Source organism: Trachurus trachurus, assembly GCF_905171665.1.
Source record: "Trachurus trachurus genome assembly, chromosome: 7".
In the NCBI taxonomy this organism is placed as follows: domain Eukaryota; kingdom Metazoa; phylum Chordata; class Actinopteri; order Carangiformes; family Carangidae; genus Trachurus; species Trachurus trachurus.
In genome coordinates, this window is record NC_139901.1 from 28,722,715 (window position 1) to 28,741,932 (window position 19,218).

Consider the following 19,218-nt stretch of genomic DNA (forward strand, 5'->3'; position numbering starts at 1 on the left):
TACACACACACACACTATGCTATGTGTATGTGTGTATCTTCGCCGGCGGCCGAGGTTTTCTCCTTTATCTGTCTTTGTAAAGATAAGCTGAAGTGAATTACTGAGGATCCCTCGTCCAGAGAGGTGCAGCGAGAGTCCCCTGAGGTGTCGAGCTCTAACCGGGGAAAAAATAAATCAGTTCTGTGTTTGTTAAACTGACAAAGTGCTCAAAGTTTCTAGAAGCAGCGGAGGGAGGAGAGGAGTTCCCATTCAGCTCCGAACATCGGTGAGACGCCACGGCATCGAGTTTCAGCCGCTTGCAGAGAGAAAAAGACGAATACAACCGATACTAATAACACTTATTGAATTAAAGAAGATAATAAAAGCACATGTAGTTAAAGAATATGAATCAGACCTAATGAGTTTATAGGTTTAGCTCATCTGATACCGGTGTTAACTCCTGTTGACCTTTAACCGACTGACCAACAGTGACAGGTCAGTTTCTTATCTATAACCAACATCTACAGCAAATAAGAACAGAGAGCTTTTTGACCGACCGGCTTCTGATCAATATTTTTTTTCCTTTAACAGATTGGAAACAAACCAAATAAATAGATAAACAGGGTAGATGTATATTTATCAACATGGGAGCCTGAGTGAGTGTGAATATGGGGACGCACATCTGTTTGCCTGTGACCATGTGGTTTTTAAATCTAATGCATTTTTAGTTATTTTTTATTATTTATTTTTATTGTATTTTACTCACTTTACTACTTCATTTATTCTATTCTCTTTTCTATTTTTCTACAGGCTCAACATGAACTGGTTCCATTTTTTCTGCTCACAGCATCAATAATAGACTCCAGCACTTTACTGCCCAACTCTAGCACTTTAACCCCCGCTGTGAACCACGATTGTAATGTGTTGTAAATGTGTTATAATGTGAATGTGATCGTATTATTTTCTGTTTTTTCTTTTCTTTTAAAAAAAATAATAACAGAACTTTTTAAATATTGAGCTAGAATTGATTACATTTACATTTTATTTTAAAATGTGTATCAATGTAAATTGTCCCTCTCCATCAAATAAACTGAACTGAATAAAGTTCACAAACTAATAATTAAAGTAAAGCAGACAGACGGTGCCCATGGCATTACTGCGGTTTGGACGTATTAATATCGTAATGTGCAGTCTGCATTGCATCTGCTCTATTTTAGTTATTTAATTATCATATCTTAGTTTTCTTGCTATCACACGTCCCACCACAGAGTTTTGCTGATTCACAGATAAAATCCTCAAAAACACACAGTGACACAGTGACACATCATCCTCAGTGATGTTCCAGATGTTTCAACATCATTGACCCAGACCGGGTTAACCAGACATTGAGTCACAGAGTCGGATCAGATCGGTGTTTGTATTAAAAAAAAGGGGGGGAGTTTCTGATCCTGTAACACTCACACACGCTGCTGCAACTTCATGTGGTGTTTTCTGGCTCAGTGTGAACATGTGAAGCCAGAAAGAACGAGGCGTCGTCGTCTTAACCGAGAGAATAAAAGAGGATGTGTCTAAACGACGCTGCCAGAACAGTGACCCGAGGGTCAACGTATAGAGCGCTCCGCTTCCTGTTATGCAAACTTCTGCCCCAGAGACACAGAGACCAGAGGACAAAGGTGACAAACTGCCCTTTGACTCAGTGACAGTAAAGTTAAACTTACACACATATAACACAACATGACACTTCAGTAAAAACTCTTCACTAGTGCAACTTTACGACCAAGGAGACGATCAGAAAAATAAATTAAATCGATGCATCTTTTCACCCAGAAATGACAAATATTCTCAGCTCATCAATGAACTGAGAAAATAACAACTATTATCATCATCATCATCATGTTGGGACGTTTTCATCTGTTCTTCTTTTTAAAAGTTCAACAAAAAGCTAATAATTAATTTATGTTTATTAATTACAATCCTTTAATGTTTGTGCTTGTGGTTTGATCACAGAGTTAAAAAGGATGAAATGTATTTAGACTTTCTGGTTCCATGTTGATGCTGCAGTTTGATAAACATGACTCAGCGTCCCAGTGGATCTACATGTTACTCCCAGTCTGTACATAACACACACACACACACACACACACACACACACACAGCAGCAGCACATGCACATCTGCAGCTTCAGCGTGTAAACACCATCACACAGTAAAGTTTAGCTCTGCTACACAACTAGGCCTGTCACAATCATGAAATATTATGCATTTTACGCATTACAAATAACTGCGATTAAGGTTTGAATTTTATGCCGCTTTTATAATATAAGCCTGAACATAGTTTAATAATACAAATAGAAGAAGAGACATAACTGGCTTTGCAACCAAGGATGCACCGAATATTCTGTAACCGAATATGGCAAAAAAAAGGCACATCCGGCCTTCGGTGGAGTGAGTTAAAAGCAAGGCCGAATAGACTATTAGTGGCGTGTGACGCAATGACGCAATCAAACAACGTGCAGTGACGCGGTGACCTGGCGCCTTCGGTAACATGTCGGCAGTGTGGAGATATTTTTAAGTGTTGGAGAGCGAGAAAAGAATTGCAGTTTGATGCAAGTGTTCAACCAAACTACCTAGAGGGGGTTCCTCTGCAAAGACCTTTAGCGCTACTGCTGTAATTACTCATTTAAAAGCCAAACACCCTGAACAGCTGCTGAGTAGGAGAGAGAGAGACGGCTGCAGCAGCTAAAAGGAAAAGCTTCTCGTCCCAGCACGCCCACTCCGCCCGTGGCCGACGTCTTTGAAAAGACAGAAAAAAAGTTTGCAAAGTGCCAAAGCAAACGGAATCACAAAGAAGGTAACGGAGTTCATTGCTTTGGATGATCAACCGTTTAGCGTTGTGGAGCACATTGAGCCCCGTTACACGATACCGAGCAGACGGTATATTCTAGGCTATTTATGCAACAATATTTTAAAAAAATAGCGAAAAACGTTAACAACTGCATTCGGTATTCGGCCAAGCGTTTAATTTTATTCGGCTTCGGCCACAAATTTTCATTTCAGTGCATTGAAACCATGATCCATGATGCAAATGTCAATAGGTGCTCATCGAAATGCTTATGTCGAACATTAGTAATTAAAACACCTTGAGATAAAGAGGAAGAAGGGGGCGCAATGTGATGATGTCATTAAAAAAGGATCAGTCAATAATCTGTTTGAGGTAACATGGTCGGCTTTTCTGGGGTACTTACCCCCACCCCTTCGGGACACTGTAAATAAGGGGAGATATACTTTAGACTGGAATACTTCCACTAGATGATTTATGGTATCAGATGTGTTATTGCCAGTCTCTAACTCTCCCCTTCAATGCTTTTGTTTAGATCTTATACGACTATATCTACTTGTGTAATCTATTTATGTATTTTAAATTTAATTTTATTGTTTATCTGTCTGTATTTCGTTTACTTACTTTTTAAAAAATCAATTCCTTTTTAATTATTATTTATTTATTTTTTTTCTTTTCTTTGTCTTTTCCTTTCTGATGCCTTTTGGGGTAAGGACAGTCATGAGCTAAGTTTACATTTGGGTTTGGATGGTGGCTTGTTTTTCTTTCCGTATTGATATGTGAATACAGAGAGCACTTGTATGTTGTATGTTGTCGATGTTTTGTTCGATAAAAATCAATAAAAATCTATTGATAAAAAAATGAATGAAAAAAAAAAGAAAAAAAAAAAAAAAGGATCAGTCAAAGCTCAAATGATGGAAAACGATGAATAAACACTGATGGCAATAAGATTTATGTTAGTTTCACCCAAACTGTTTTTATACAGATGAAAGGAAACAATTTAAACGATTACGCAAAATAATTGTGACAGGCCAATTCCGTCTTTCACTGTTTTTTTAAATGGTTGACAACAAAGTCGACTTTTTCTTACTTTAACAAAAACAAATGTCTGGTTTAAGTCCTGATAATCAGCTCTACAGGACTTCCTTGTTTTGTGAATGAAGTTAAATACAAATCGAAGCAGCTGTGAATGACTGAATAAAACCTGTTCACTCCAACAGAGCAGACACCTCATCGTTCTTCCACATCTAAAACTTCACCGATGGGGAAATAAATAAATCAAGCCCCTGGTTCTTTCAGACAGGTCCAGTTCAGCAGAGTTTTTTTGTTGCTGTTACACCTCATTTTTCAACATGATCCAGATATTTTATCACCTCAGGTTTCAGCTGCAGCTTTGGGCCAGAAGCAGGTCGGTCTGTGTGTGTGTGAGAAGAGAAAATGAAATAAAACGTGCATACCAGCTCTGGAGCTCAGCGAACGTCTGCTTCATCCTCTTGATGGAAGAGTCCATCTCCTCCTTCACCACCATCCTGTAGCGCGTCAGCGAGGCCGTGCATCTCTGCAGGTCCTTCACAGAGCGGTCGATGTTGGAGGCTGAGGAGACGAAGAAAAACAAAAACGACACCTGTGACGAGGGATGAACCGAATCCAGGATTTTGGTTTCGGATTCGGCTGAACTTTTTTAGCTTTTTGATGGAATTTGGTTTCTGCCAAATCTCAGAACGTCAAACAAACTGAACCCTACGCACGTCAGCGAAATGACACCGCCAACGATTATGGGAAGATTTACTAACGATATTCTGCCTTTCAAACGTTAAAACCTCTCTCAGCGTCGCTGCCATTATCACAAACTCAATATAAAGTCCATTAGCTTGATGCTAACATATAATGGAAAACATCATAGACAGGCTAAGGGAAATTAGCATCGCTATCACGGTCATTTTAAACCAACAAATAGCCGTTATTTGAACATAAACATGTAAAAATTACATACAATAATATTTTTAGATATATATTTTCTCTGCTCTGTGGAAATAATTTCACTTTTAGGTTTTTTTTCCATTCTTGTTTTGAATCAGAAAAAACACTAAAGCCTGAATCCTGAATGACTTGAAGCTTAAATCCTCCGTTCAAATGCAAAATAGTAGTGAAAGTTGTTGCCCATTGTTTTTTACAGTGAGAATAAAACACACTGTGTGACATTTACTGCATTTATAATATGTTTACTGTATGGGCCTATGATGGGAGGAGGACACGGACGAATCCCTGCGTCCCTACCTGTGACACTTCACCTCGTCTTATCAATCAGTGCTTTCTCTCTCTCTCTCTATCTACGCTCGGGGAGATAAGAGCTGAGGAGTCTGACCTATCTTCTTGACCGCTGGTGATCCCTGTTCGTCGGTGGCGGGGGCTAACGACGAGCTGTGGGGATGCGAGTTCGAGCCCGGTCTGCGTCGGGCCTTGTTGCCTCTGGGGCCGTGGTCGTTCCTGCCGCCCGGCTGGGAGAGCGAGAGCGAGGCCGGACTCGGAGCGCTGCCTTGACTTTCTGCTTCAGCGCCTGTGGGAACAAACGAGGATCATTACTTTTTTTACAAGAAGTGAAATCAGCACGTTCAGAAATTACTTCCTCCTAAATACCTAAAAAAAACAAGTTCACAAGTTCGAGTTCATTCTTCACTTTTCTTAAAGGGATAGTTCAACATTTTGTCATCATCATTAAATAATCATGTAACATTACGAGACATGAAGCAAATACTCTGAACTACTTAAGCCTGTGCATATTCTCATTTGTCCAGGTCATAGTATCTCAAAGGAATTTTAAATTGAAAGCAACTGGACTTGATTATTTGAACTGAACTACTTGCGCTTTTGAAATCACTCCGCCCAGCAGCCGTGTCTGGAATGTAGTTCTGGCTGCATTTGTCTCTAAAACAACTCTGTCTCGTAATGTTACATGATTATTTCATAGCGTGGTGAATGTGCAGGTCACAACTTGTCCACCAGAGCGTTGTGGAGTTGTTGGATTGTGTATTTGATGCTCACGTCTCTGCCCCGCCGATCTCAAAACAACATGCACAGATAATTAAAAGGTAATGAACCTACTGCTATCACTACTACAATTTGCCAAAATGTTGAACTATCCCTTTAAGATTCAGATAATTATGTCACATAATCTGACATTTACATTATTCAGTAACATAAACAGTGACACAGAGCAGGTTCTGCATGGGGCATTTTGATTTTCTTCTATGATATAAACTCCGTTACCTCCACCGCGGCAGCTGATGAGCATTTTTCACTATCGATTCATCTGCACATTATTCTGAATCATTAAATCATTTCACCCCATAGAAAGTCTAATAGCATCTAATTATATGACATTAGAGGTTTAAAAACACCTCCATGATTGGAGCCTAATCGTCAGGAATGTCAGGTGTAATTTCCCTGAGGCCAAGGAGTCGATGTCTTCAGATGTCAAGTCTGACACACGCGTCAAAATTTGTGATAATTTGGGGCGTCGTTTAGCTATAAACCTCGCTCTCCACCCATTTTCTGTTTATTTCCAGTCAAATTAAAGGCATAAAAGCCCCCAAAAATCGATAAGTAAAGAAAAAGAAAGCATCAAACTACAGAAACACTACACCTGCACATTTGTTTTTCATGCAAAATAAATATTTGACTATCAAAGAAGTTGCTGGTTCATTTCCTGTCAGTCACGTAATTAATCAATCAAATTCTCTCTGCAGCTGTCGGCTTAAAACTTCAAACTGCTATTTACAACCCCCACTGAACAATGTCACCTGTTTGAGAGTGTGTGCACGTACTGTACGCTCACTCTCAGGACAAGGACGTGACCCGTGTCGCTGTGTGTCGTCGTCGTATTAAAGCAACCTGAGCCGACGGTGCAGAGGGAGGAGAGAGCAACAGCTTGATATGACATTAAAAACGCCCGCGATCGGAGGCAGCTCGTGGAAACGTGGCAGATGTGGAGGCGAGGGGATAATATGACAGTCGGTTAAATACTATAATGTCATCCTAATGGTTTTTGCATAAGAACTTAGATATAATATCATTAGACTTTCAGAAGATACTGATTGTGTCTCTAATTTTCTTTAAAAACCCTTATAAAAAGACAAAAAAAAAACTCTTTCTTCCTAAAAATCGCTCAGCTCTTCATCTCTCATCACACTCCTGTTTATTATTACCGGTAGTTTCGGATGTAGCGGGTTCAGAGTCCAGCTCGGCTGCATCCAGGGAGGCAGAGTCCAACTGTTCACTCAGCGAATCCAGCGACTCTCCATCCATTACCGACCCGTTGGCGTGGAAACCGTTGATCTCGTCCTTGCCCCTCTCCTCCTCCTCCTCCTCCGGCGACGTGGCCTCGGGCGGAGCGGGCTCGGCCGACGCCTCTGGCTGAGGCTTGGGCTTCTTTTTCTTCTTGGGCTGCACACGGAAAAAAAAACATCAGAGTCACTCATCATTGTGTCATCATTTTGTACCAACACATACCAACGGTTGTTAACCAAAACATACCGTTCATTCTCCAACAGACGTTTGAGGAAATAAAAGCCGGTCTCAGTCCGTTTCTGTTCCCTACAAGTTCTTGTGAACCTCTCAAAGCCCACGATCGTTCATCACAGCAGTTTCTAAGCTGCTTTATTTCGTGCTGCAGTTCTGAACAGGCCTGAAAATCAAGATCCAACCTGGTGTTGAAGCTCCGACCCGACTCACGAGCGTTAATTCTTGGCCCAAACACTTGACTTGCAGTTATTTGTAAATGTTTTTGAGGAATCTGTGCTCCTGATCCGGCTCTTTCCTTCTATTCTCACTCTTTTAATCAGTAACAACAGAACAATTTAAAAGGATTTTCCATCTTTGCTGAGCATAAGATTTGTTCAAAATTAAATTTTCTCCACTGTCTTTGTCTAGCTAGTGAGACTTGTTGCGTACGAACTGATGAAGCCCCGTGGATAAGAGGCGAACCGTCTTCCTAGACAAACACAAGTCCAGTTGCCCACGATTCAATTTTCCCAGAATAGAAATTAAAGATTCCCCCCGAGGAGTTTGCTTTTGGTTATAAAAGAGTCTCATATTAATGTGGATCAATCTACGTTACCCAAACTTGTTAATGGGTCCATTTTCAATAAATATATAATTTCGTCTTTATCGTTATTTTGATATTATTATTTAGTGGTCGACTCGCCCAGCATTTATAGTTTCCTGGTTTCCCGGACGCTGCCCGGCGGGTCATGGGAATAACGCCGCCGGATCGCTGTTTATGGTCGTAACTACGACGGTATCTGATCATCTTCGAACCTCCGACTTTTGTTCTTGATTAATGAAAACATTCCTGGCAAATGTTTTCGCTTTCGTCCATCTTGCACCGGTCCAAGAGTTTCACCGTGCACGCGGAGGCTCGTGGGGAATTTAGTGCGAAAACACTTCCGCTTTCCGAAACTCCTCGTTGTCCCTTTACAATAAAAGCCTGAATACATAATATGCACTTTTTATTTATTCTACTTTGTGTTGGTGCATCACATAAAATACCAATAAAATACATTTAAGTTTGTGGTTGTAACGTGACAAACCGGATCAGTTTGGCAGGTGAAGCAAATAAAAGCCTGGGCGTCTATTGGAGAATCAACAGTAGTTTGCAATGAATGGACGACAACTTTAATCTTCAAGAATTAATTCATCAATTAGCTTCCATTATGTCAACAACAAGTACGAGATAATAAAAACGCCAACTCAGTCTTTTGTGGCTCCTCACCTTCTTTTTGCCGGTGACATTCCACTCCTTGAGGATCTCGACTGCGCTGCCTGAGGCGAAAAGCAAACAAGAGTGACGACAAATGGCAACACGGTGACATCCGACAGGCGTGTACTAATACCCCATCTCCATATCAGAATGCCCCGAGGTGTTGTTTAGAGCGCTAAAAGAGGAACAAAAGGCAGCCTGACGTACGGAGGCAGATTTTTTTGTTCTATAATTAAACCTGTCAAACTGAAGGCATGTGTGTGACGCTCGACCTGCGGATGCAAAGCGAGGAATGCATTGCAAGGTATTTGTTCCCTGAAACGAAAGCAACAGTAGCAGAAACAAAACTTAAAACTTAAACTGATTAACTGACCTGCAAACAACAAGTAAGGAAGTGAGTGCAAGTAAATGTGGAGTGTTTGTTGAAGAAGGCGTCACATAACGAGCGTACGTAATAAAACAGGTGGCTGTTCTTCTCACTGTGCCTTGTGTAACTATTTATAAGGAAGCTTTGGAGGGTCAATTAATTTTCAAGTGTCGAGGCTCAAGGCACCGACCGACCGACCGACGTCATCGTACCTTCCAGGAAAGCTTGAACGGCTTTGTCGACGCAGTTCTCAAAATGCTGCAGCACCAGTACAATCTCATTGTTACTTTTGTTGGGGACGACCGCCCTGACGGCGCTGATCTGTGGACAGAGAGACAAAACAAAACAAAACAAAAAAGACAAAAGGAAGGGAAGGGAGACACAGAAAGTTAGAAGAACAGGTTTTAAAATCATCTGAAAATCTCAACGCACGAGTTCAGGCTGAATATTTACAATAAAGATGTTTTTGTGATGTTTATGATGAGATCTGGCTTTAGGACACAGGACTGGACTCGTGGTCTGAATAATATACCAAATGCTTTCTTTCATTCATTATAAATGCATATCTTGTGTATTTCTTGTGTTTTTTATTGTTTTGTGCACTTTTCTTTATTCACTGTACACTGTCCTTGAGTGTTGGAAAGGCACCTTTAAATTAAATGCATTATATAATAAAATGTTTGCACTTTTGTACATCCATATTGCACTTTCACTGCAAATATTTGTGGATATATCATTCCATACCCTGTACTTCTTCATTTATCTCCATTTATACATGTAATTTCCTGCAAAGGATTAATAAAGCATCTTAAACTTAACTTTATATCATGTGACCTTTACCGGCTGACTACGCACTTCTGGTTAGATGCAGATTGATTGTAGCCCTGACATGCGCAGTGACAATCAAGTTGACTCTAATTTAGTCTAAAATAAAACATTGTGAGAGCCTCTTATTGTTCTGCAAACAAACAAAGTCAAAATGTGCCACTGACTTCCAATGTCGAGTATGAAAAACCGACATCTGAACAAGCAGCCATGAAAACATAATGACAACAGCACAGTAAAACTCTGCAGTGTCCCATTTTCTTTAAGTTGCTCTATTATAGATTAACAGCTTTAAAAGAGGTCGAGGCTTCCTGTTATGAGACTTCATCTTGGGAATCCGCCTCGAGCAAAGTCCTTTATTTCAAGGAAATTCAAGTAAATCTCAGGTGCTGAAGCAGCTGAACGTGTCGATAACATGAACAGACACTGATGCATTAACTCCCATTAAGACAGAAATAATCCACTACCAGTCAACAACAACTCTGGACCTTAAAGGGACAGTTCAACATTTTGGCAAATCGGCCCATTGCCATAATCGCTATAGTCATAGCAGCAGTAGGTTCGTTACCTTTATTTGTCGGTGCAAGCTATTTTTAGAACGGCGGAGCAGAGACGTGAGCTGCTCAGAGCTACGCTACAGAGGCTAATGGGATTTCTTGGTTTCCCTCATCAAACTCATCAAATACACAATCCAACAACTCCAAAACGCTCTGGTGGACAAGTTGTGACCTGCACATTCACCACGCTATGAGATAATAACGGAACGTTACCAGATAGAGTTGTTGTAGAGGTAAATTCATGCAAAACCGCTGATGCACGTTGCGTTCAGGGACAGTTTTTCAGCAAGCAGTCTCTGTATTTACCTCGAAAACAGCTCTGTTTCGTAACGTTCTGTTATTATCTCATAGCGTGGTGAATGTGCAGGTCACAACTTGTCCACCAGAGCATTTTGGAGTTGTTGGATTGTGTATTTGATGAGTTTGATGAGGGAAACCATTAGAAATCCCATTAGCCTCCGTAGCATAGCTCTGAGCAGCTCGCGGCTCTGCTCCGCCATTCTAAAAATAGCTTGCACCGACAATTAAAGGTAACGAACCTACTGCTGCTATGACTAATAGCAATTATGGCAATGGGCCAATTTGCCAAAATGTTGAACTATCCCTTCAATGTCTTCCTCCAGCAGAGCGATGAGTGTTACTCATGCTCGGGTTTTCTGCTGCCAAAAAAAACGATGGGAAACTGTTGAGCAGAGCCCACAACTAACATTACTAATGTCCTCCAACGCAGAGTGGAAACGTCTTCACTGTGGGAGAAGAAACCCTGAATATTTCTAAAATGTTGAGGTTTTTTTTGGTGAAAGTTAACCCTTCACATCCTGCAGCCTCTTTGCATCCATCATCATCATCATCATGTGCAGTGGGCGGAGACTTAACGTACCTTCTCCTTCATCCTCTCAGCTGTTCCCCCCTGGGACATCACCATTTTCGAGCGAGTGTCAAACACCACCCCGGACGTATCTGGAAAAAGAAAAAAAAGAAAGAAAACAAAACACTGAGCTCCATTTTCTGCTCGGGCCTCGACTCGTACTGTATTTGCAAAACCATTGTAGAAAATAATTTGCAAAACAAAGCGACCGCCGGCAACTTCGTCTTCATCAGGGATTGCCTGGGAAAAAAGTTTGTAACGTGACGTCCAATCGTGTTTATACAAAATCGGCGTGTGTGTTCCTGTGAAGCTGTTTTTTTTTGGTTGTCTTCATCGTTCAGGTACAAAGAATAGACACATGAAGAGTCTTGTTTATCTCACCGAGCAAATCAGTCTCTCTAATGCACTTCTCTAATGCGTCGAAAAACAGATTTGATTTGTTTCCTGGAGGCATAATTTGTCTAAAATAACACCACCGCCAGTGAGAATGAAGAGATGAAGAGACGCCGGCTTCAGTGTGCACTCTTTAGCGAGAAGAACACAAAGAAATAAAAAAAAAAAAAAAAAAAAAAACCCCATCACATCTGCGCCTGTACAGTCTGGAATCTGCATCTGATTTAAATGACTAATAACCAGCGAAGGCCTCCAAAAACACATTCTTCCAACAACAAAAAAAGAGAAAAGAATGGGAGAAAAATGAACAACCTCAGGGTTTTTTTTCTTCTTCGATCAGAGGCAGCAGAACAAAAACCGGCACATTCAAGAAACAGCTGAGTGTGAGGAGTCGGGGTAAAGTCCAAACTTAATCTACGACCATTTATGGATGAGACAAAAAAAAAAGTAATGGAGCCTTGTAAAAGTTGTTTTTCCTGTGCATGAAAGTGGGTTAATGTCAAGTCGACCTCTGTGTTTGGGACCTATTTTTAACTACGGTATATTCTGAGCTGAGTTTTCCTTTTGTACAATTATAATGCACACAGAACATTCAATGCAGATTTTTATTTTACTTCAATTCTTCTTTAAATAAATACAAGTTTTATAAAACAAATACGTACCCTTCTGGCTGTTTTTCTTTGCCATGTTGTCACACACTCACACACACACAGATGTATCCGGGAAAGACTCTATCTCACTTTTATACTCCCAAGACTGTGAAAGAAAAAAAAAAAAAAAGAAGAAAAAAAAAAGAAAGGAGAAGAAAAGAAAAATCTCCTCTCAAATATGTTTAAGCAGGTGTTCAAATAAGGACTCCAAGTGTGATGAGTTTCACTTCTTAGCGATGCCAACAAGGGCTCACAAGGTTCAGATCCGTCCTCCACCTTTTTTTTTTTTTGTTTTTTTTGTAGGCGACGATTCAAGTTTCTTCCTCTTGTTTCTTCACCGTTTTCATCCAAATCTGTGAAAGAGGAGAATAAGTTATTGGGAAGGAAAACGACTCAGCTGTGAAAAAGGACAGGACAGGACAGATAAAGAGGTTTCATGACAGGACAGGATACAAGAAGTAGCTATGATTTACATATGTACAAGTAACTGCAGATAACATGTTGCCCCGAAAAACGTACAGATACCGAAACTTCCACTTTTATGAAGATCTGAGAATCCGAATGCAAATCAAATGAAGTCCATTTCCCTTGGCTATAAAATATGAATGAAAAACAGATTTCAATAAATTATTGTCTGTCTGGCAGAGCGTTCTCGAAGAAAATCTGCAGTTAATATTGTCCTTGGCAAAAGCCGCTGCTGAATCCAGTTTTTTTTTTTTTTTTTTTTCAAGGGGGGGAAAAAGTTAGTAGAGCTGCAGAGAAACTCATCTTTGAAGGGTATTTCCTTTTTTTTCTCTCTCTGCAGGAGTTATGGGTGATAATGTTATGAAGGCAACACAGAATATTTTTTGTCATGCATCATACGCGGTGTGAATTCAGAGCAGCTTCCGAGCCGCTGACGTATTAACGCAGAAGAAACTTCCTCAATTATGTCGAGTTTGAGTGACTTTCCCTCCCTGCAGCCACGATGATGCACAGATCTTTGCGTAATTGTGTCAGGATTTTATCTGCAATTTAGATTAGATAGACAATAATAATAATGAGTTTCTGGACACTGTTTATGTTTTGTTTTTTATACCTTTTTTGTTCCTGTAAAAATGAAACATTAAAGTGGCTCCACAGGACGTCGACCGTCCTGACAGTCGCATTAATATTACAGAGAGGAGCTGTTTGTTTTTGGCAAATGTTTGGTGGTAAAACTTTATCTGCTTCCCTTACTCAGTCTGTGCTCTCAAGTAGAGCCAGGAAATTATAATTATTTTATATTTTTGCCCTACTTTACACAACGAAAAAGGAATTCTGCATTCAGTAATGGGAAAAAGTAAAAGAAAAAAACCTGCGAGTCTCTGTAAAGATCTCAGTTTGTCTTGGAGAGGAAGCCGGGATCACCAGACTGAATGATCAATACTGCACTGCTGACTGCTGCCATATACAAGTCTGCTTTAATTATGCTCCCTGTAGCCTTTAAAAAAAAAGAAAAAGAAAAAAAAAGGAAAAAAAAGAAGCTTGAACCAGACGTTTCTTCGGTGATCTGGATTCTGGACCCACTTTTATGGCCCCAGCTGTTTCCCTCCTCTTAAAAAAAAAAAAAAAAGGTTTCCCTTTCTGGTCCTGGTTCTCGGGAAAGGGAAACCTAAACCTAAACCTAAAAAACTGCCTGTGCAAACCCACACCCCTCCTGATTAGGACTTGGCATGCCACCGTCCTGGTTGCACCACCACCACACCTTTTACACGGACGTCACACACGCACACACACGCACACACACAGGATCGGGTCAAGTCAACAAGTGACACTGCAGCAAATCGGTCGTGCAAACTGCAAACACTAGGATGCATTGTGTTTATCAAGAGGGATGGTTGCTTGAGCATTTAAGAGAGAGGTGCAGGTGCACTTCAACTTGTGCTGAGTGATCGTGACGACGACGATGACGATGATGATGATGATGATGCTGAAAGTGCAGAGTCAGCACTCTTATAGATAACACTCTCACTCTGTGGTTTCAGGTGAAGAGGTTGGTCGCGAGTTTGAGTGACACGTCTAACAGGAAACTATCGACGAGCTCCCGTCACTGTGACAACAAGACTCATTCAGTCAAATACAATTCAAGAGGAAACTTTTTTTTTTTTTTTTTTTACTTTGGCACCACTACAACCACCAACTCACTTAATCTCCTCACACACAGAACCACAGAGAGCGGGCGTTTCTGTATTTATATGCATGTTTTCTCCTTCAGCCTCAATAAACAATGCAATGTCAACCCTGTATAGACTAGTGTTGTGTTGTAGTACTCGAGACCACGTTTTTAAGGTCAAGCTGGACTCGGGATTTTTTTCCTCAAGACCAGTCAAGGCCACAGCTGCAGTGATATCTTTTTTATTTTAACTGCAAATGTCTCTCTCTCTGTCTATTTGGTTTATGCAATGCAATTAAATAACTTTAAGATACTTAAAATTGTTCTACAAAGGCATCTGCTTGTGTGTAACCATCTGAAAAACTTGGTTGCACCAGAGTCAACAGTGGTAGGAGACTTCAGCTGCTGTGTTATTCTGTTCAATCCAAACTTTGTCTCAATTAAATATGGCATTAGATTTAATATGAAATTATCTTCTTTTCTTTTCTTTTTAGCTAAGGTACCTATATGTACATTTCAAGCTACATGATTATTATGAGGACTGGCACTGAATACAGACATGGTCTTGAAAATGGTTTCGCATTGATTTGGTCTCGGTCTCAGGTTAGGTGGTCTTAACTACAACACTTTTGTAGACAGATAATGAGATAATAATCTCTGTCATCACTTGCTGCAGCATTGGTACCATCCCGAATGATGATGATGATGATGATGATATATTTATTCAACGCCCCTGTAAACTTGGCTGCTCCCTGCAGAGCTCAGTCAGACCAGCCTCACATCAGATTTCTAACTATAAGACAACTTGTACTTTTACATTTATCACACATTTTTTCATCTATGCACACAGAGCAGATTTCCTTCTCCAATCTCAGACAAAAAATATGAATGTAATTTATCTTATTCGTATTTTATATGTAATTGTATGCCTTATGTGAGCTGCTGTGTCTTTTATCTTTTATTCCTGGTGTATTTTACTTATAATTCTGTGCAGCAGCACTTTGGTTTCACTGTGGATGCTTTAAAAGGTGCTCGACAAATGAAGTTGGACTGGACTGGAGATAAATACCTTCAGTTTTTTTTTATTTGGAGATCATGTAATGTTAGCTAACTCACCCCTGTCTGTCTCTGTGTCTGTCTGCATCTGCTGCTGCTGCTGCTCAGCGGTTTAACTTCACTTCATCATCATATAAATATCTATTAATCGTATCTATAACCCCCAACATATTCTACCTGGATGATAGAGTTTCTACTTTTTTTATTTCACATCTTTTTGTGGGGGGCTAAAGTCCGGAGGTTACCTTAGCATTAGCTCGTTAGCCCGTTAGCATTAGATTAGCAGCGCTGCAGCGCGATTATTTCCCCTTAAATGTTAAAATAACTAAACCATAACAGCACAGCATTAACAAGACATGTATTTTAAACAACCGCACCTTTTATTTGAGCCCTGGCTAACGCGCAGCTAACACACTGCCTGTGTTTTTGTATATATTATTATTTTTTATATATTATCATTCAATGCTCTGTTTTGTTTTTAAGGGGCTAACCAACCACTTAGCTTCCTAATTAAACACAAATAATAAAACGCATTAAAGTTCATATGTGTTAGAAGATTAAATACGTACTTACGTGTTGTGTTGGCAAGAAAACTGCACAGTAGATTCTGGAAACGGGCTTTTTTTTTTCTTTTTTTCTTTTTTTTACCGCAGCTCCTACCGCCAGCCGTCTTAATGCCAAGTCGCCGCTGCTGCTGCTGAGGGAGATACTTTCAAGTGCTCCCACCGGGTTGCCAGGTCGCACTGACACGTCCCCCCTTTTAATACGTTCTCAATACCGCTAATGGAGCTGTCCAACTCAGCACAGACTGAGAGAGAGACAAGGGCGTAACTTTGGGTAAAACATGGAGGGGGGGTTAAGAGCTCTGTGTCCATACAAGGATTTCTTTTAAAGCACAAAAACGTCAGTGTATATGTGTCCAAATGCTGATTTACCTCTTTATTTGGGCATTTCCATATGTGTAGTAAAAGGTGTTTCAGTTGTTAACATCACTATTTTAATGCATTATATTTTGTTGTTAATCAGTTGTGGTGATCAACATGTTTATTCTGACAGGACTATTGCTTATTATTAATTTACGGTATCTATCATAACACAGCGTGCCACTGTGTAGCTATTTCTTACCAGGCAGATAAACTACTGACACCTATTTGTGATTTAGGCAGCTGTGACACAGCAGCACCACATCTTGTCATTAATGCAATGTAAAGACCAAATTTGATTCAGAGAGAAAAGCAGATCAGTTTTCAGATCAGCTAAATCCTACCAGTGCATTTCTGTGGCATCATCTCTGAGTTTTACCTCTGTATAGCCACCAGCCAACCAGCTAACTTAAAGGGATAGTTCAACATTTTGGCAAATTCTCCTATTGCCATAATCCCTATAGTCACAGCAGTAGGTTGATTACCTTTAATCATTGGTGCATGTTGTTTTGAGATCCGCAGGGCAGAGACACGAGCTGCTCAGTGAACACAAATGGAGGTGAACGGTACAGGTCTTAGAAAACAACTCTGTCTCGTAATGTTACATGATTATCTCATAGCGTGGTGAATGTGCAGGTCACAACTTGTCCACCAGAGCGTTTTGGAGTTGTTGGATTGATGAGTTTGATGAGGGACAGGCGACCTGTACCGTTCAATTGTGTTCACGGAGCAGCTCACGTCTCTGCCCCGCCGATCTCAAAACAACATGCACCGATAATTAAAGGTAATGAACCCACTGCTGTGACTATAGGGATTTATGGTAATTGGAGATTTTGGCAAAAATGTTGAACTATCCCTTTAAGACAACAATTCACTTGCTAACTCAGTGATATGACATACGTTACACCCTTGGAGAGAGACATCATCAGGGTGAATTAAACTATATGGATTCGTTTTTTTTCTCTCTCTCTCTGGTCAAAGTGCATTTAATTGTTGCTGAATCACAACAGACTTGGCCTTTGTAACAACCTCATAGGTAACAGTGACCTTTGACCCCAGTCCTGCAGATTGTACAGGGCTCCAGACAGTTTGCCCCTAAAATCTGATACATCACATCTGTGGACTGAGTTGTGTCTGTTTCCTGGACCCAGAATAAATGCATTTATTATTGAATTATTTATTTGTTACATATACGATTAAAAAAGATGAGTCACATGACATATATTTATTATGTTTACTGCAATTTGTTACATTATGGAATAAAAACACTGGGCTACCATTAGGATGTTGTCATTGTCTTTATTTACTTACACTTTACAAATATTTATGGAAAATAATACAATTTCACACATATATAAATATGGTCCTGCCATGAACACATGTTTTTGGTCTGTAACATGCTAAATTGGTATCTTACTTTACAGGAAAGAAAAATAAGTTTTCTTATTTCAAATCAGTGACACAGTGGTGGTAGGCTGAATAAAGAAGAATTACACAGTTCTGCCTCGTAAGAACACGTAAGAAAATTTGATGCATTTTGGTGAGTTTTATTTGATTATGACCTTTTCAAATCATTTTTTCCCTCTTCTTTGAAATCTTATCTTCACTCGTTAGTTCACCCTCTGAATGAGTCATAATGTCTGCAGCGTAAAAAAAAAAAAAGGGTTGTAGAAAACATAATGTTAAAAAAACATCACATAGCATACAAAACCACAAAGACATCATTGATACAATATAAACATGTCAATTATTGATGGTTTTTCAAAAGCTTTGTGATGTTCAAGGTGATGTCTGCAACTGTCTTGTTTTGTTTGCGCAAAGGTTCAAAATTCAGACGAAAAAAAGAAGGGAATTTCTGACTTAAAAAGACTTAATTGAGTGATCAAAACAGTTGTTAGTTAATGATCTTTCACTCAATCAACTGAATAAAAGAAAAACTCTATTTATCCAATTTACTTTCACAAAAGGAATGTGTGTGTGTGTTGACTGAGTATTATGAGAATCTTAATTTTCTCTGGTTGACACTTTTGGCAGCACACAGCTGTTTTACTTATGTTTATTAATGTGGCCTTGTTTGTCTGCTCAGCGACTGACTGTGTTCCCAAATTCTCCGACCAACCGGAGAAGTGGGACAGAGAATCTAGGTTTACAGATTTCTGTGTCTCAGCTCCCGGGACAATTATCTCACACTGGTCTGTGTTAAATTGAAGAAAATGATGATATGAGGCACCCACAAGTGTAGCTCTATAAAATATATTTGTTTAAATGGAAGCACAGATTTAAAGTGCTGCTCCAACACTTTAGCATTGTATCATCATTATAAATAAACTAATATTATTGAAATCTGTACATTATATATATGTTCTAACTACCTTGAAGTCCTCAATGTGACACTGTGAGCAGTATGTCAAACTATTATTACTGTTACTATTATTATTAGCTTGTCATTAGCATTGTAACATTAATGACCATATTGTAGGCCTATAGTCTCTAACCGACTATAGCCATCTTGTCTCTTATTTTTAATACAAAACTCTATAGAAACAACAATAATTTGATGATTTAATACTTTTAAAGCAGAAGTAAGCGATCCGGTCGTTTTGGCTAACTTCCTGTCAGCCGATGGAGTTGGCAGTCCCCGCCCTCGTCCCTACGTCACCACATTCACGCGCATCCCTTGGCTGCACACACAGAGAGGACCGCCCCTTTATGCCGTTCTCTCTCCTCATTGGATAAAGGTTGTAGGATACAGGGAAAGTTTTCTCCTCGGCTTACAGCAGAGCAGAGTGACTGACAGACCCGTGTTTCGGACCAAACACTCTATATAAGTGATTGCCGTCAGAAGATATAACTATTTAAGACTTATATTA

General features: G+C 39.8%; 1 protein-coding gene across 2 annotated transcripts in view; it reads right to left on the reverse strand.

Moving 5' to 3' along the window:
• The window catches only part of spats2 (spermatogenesis associated serine rich 2), a 38,153-nt gene extending 22,021 nt beyond the window's left edge, over window positions 1–16,132 (reverse strand). The window contains exons 1-8 of one of the 2 annotated variants that reach the window (XM_083974905.1): window positions 15,999–16,132; window positions 12,248–12,588; window positions 11,205–11,284; window positions 9,155–9,263; window positions 8,588–8,637; window positions 7,023–7,260; window positions 5,183–5,374; window positions 4,275–4,410 (exon numbers count right to left, since the gene is read on the reverse strand). In XM_083974905.1, coding sequence (XP_083831031.1) covers window positions 4,275–4,410; window positions 5,183–5,374; window positions 7,023–7,260; window positions 8,588–8,637; window positions 9,155–9,263; window positions 11,205–11,284; window positions 12,248–12,272 — 830 coding nt within the window. In that variant the 5' untranslated portion in view covers window positions 12,273–12,588; window positions 15,999–16,132. Of the gene's footprint in view, window positions 1–4,274; window positions 4,411–5,182; window positions 5,375–7,022; window positions 7,261–8,587; window positions 8,638–9,154; window positions 9,264–11,204; window positions 11,285–12,247; window positions 12,589–15,994 lie in introns of both variants that reach the window. The other variant, XM_083974906.1, reaches the window with a different exon arrangement.
• Between the last annotated feature and the right edge of the window lie 3,086 nt (window positions 16,133–19,218).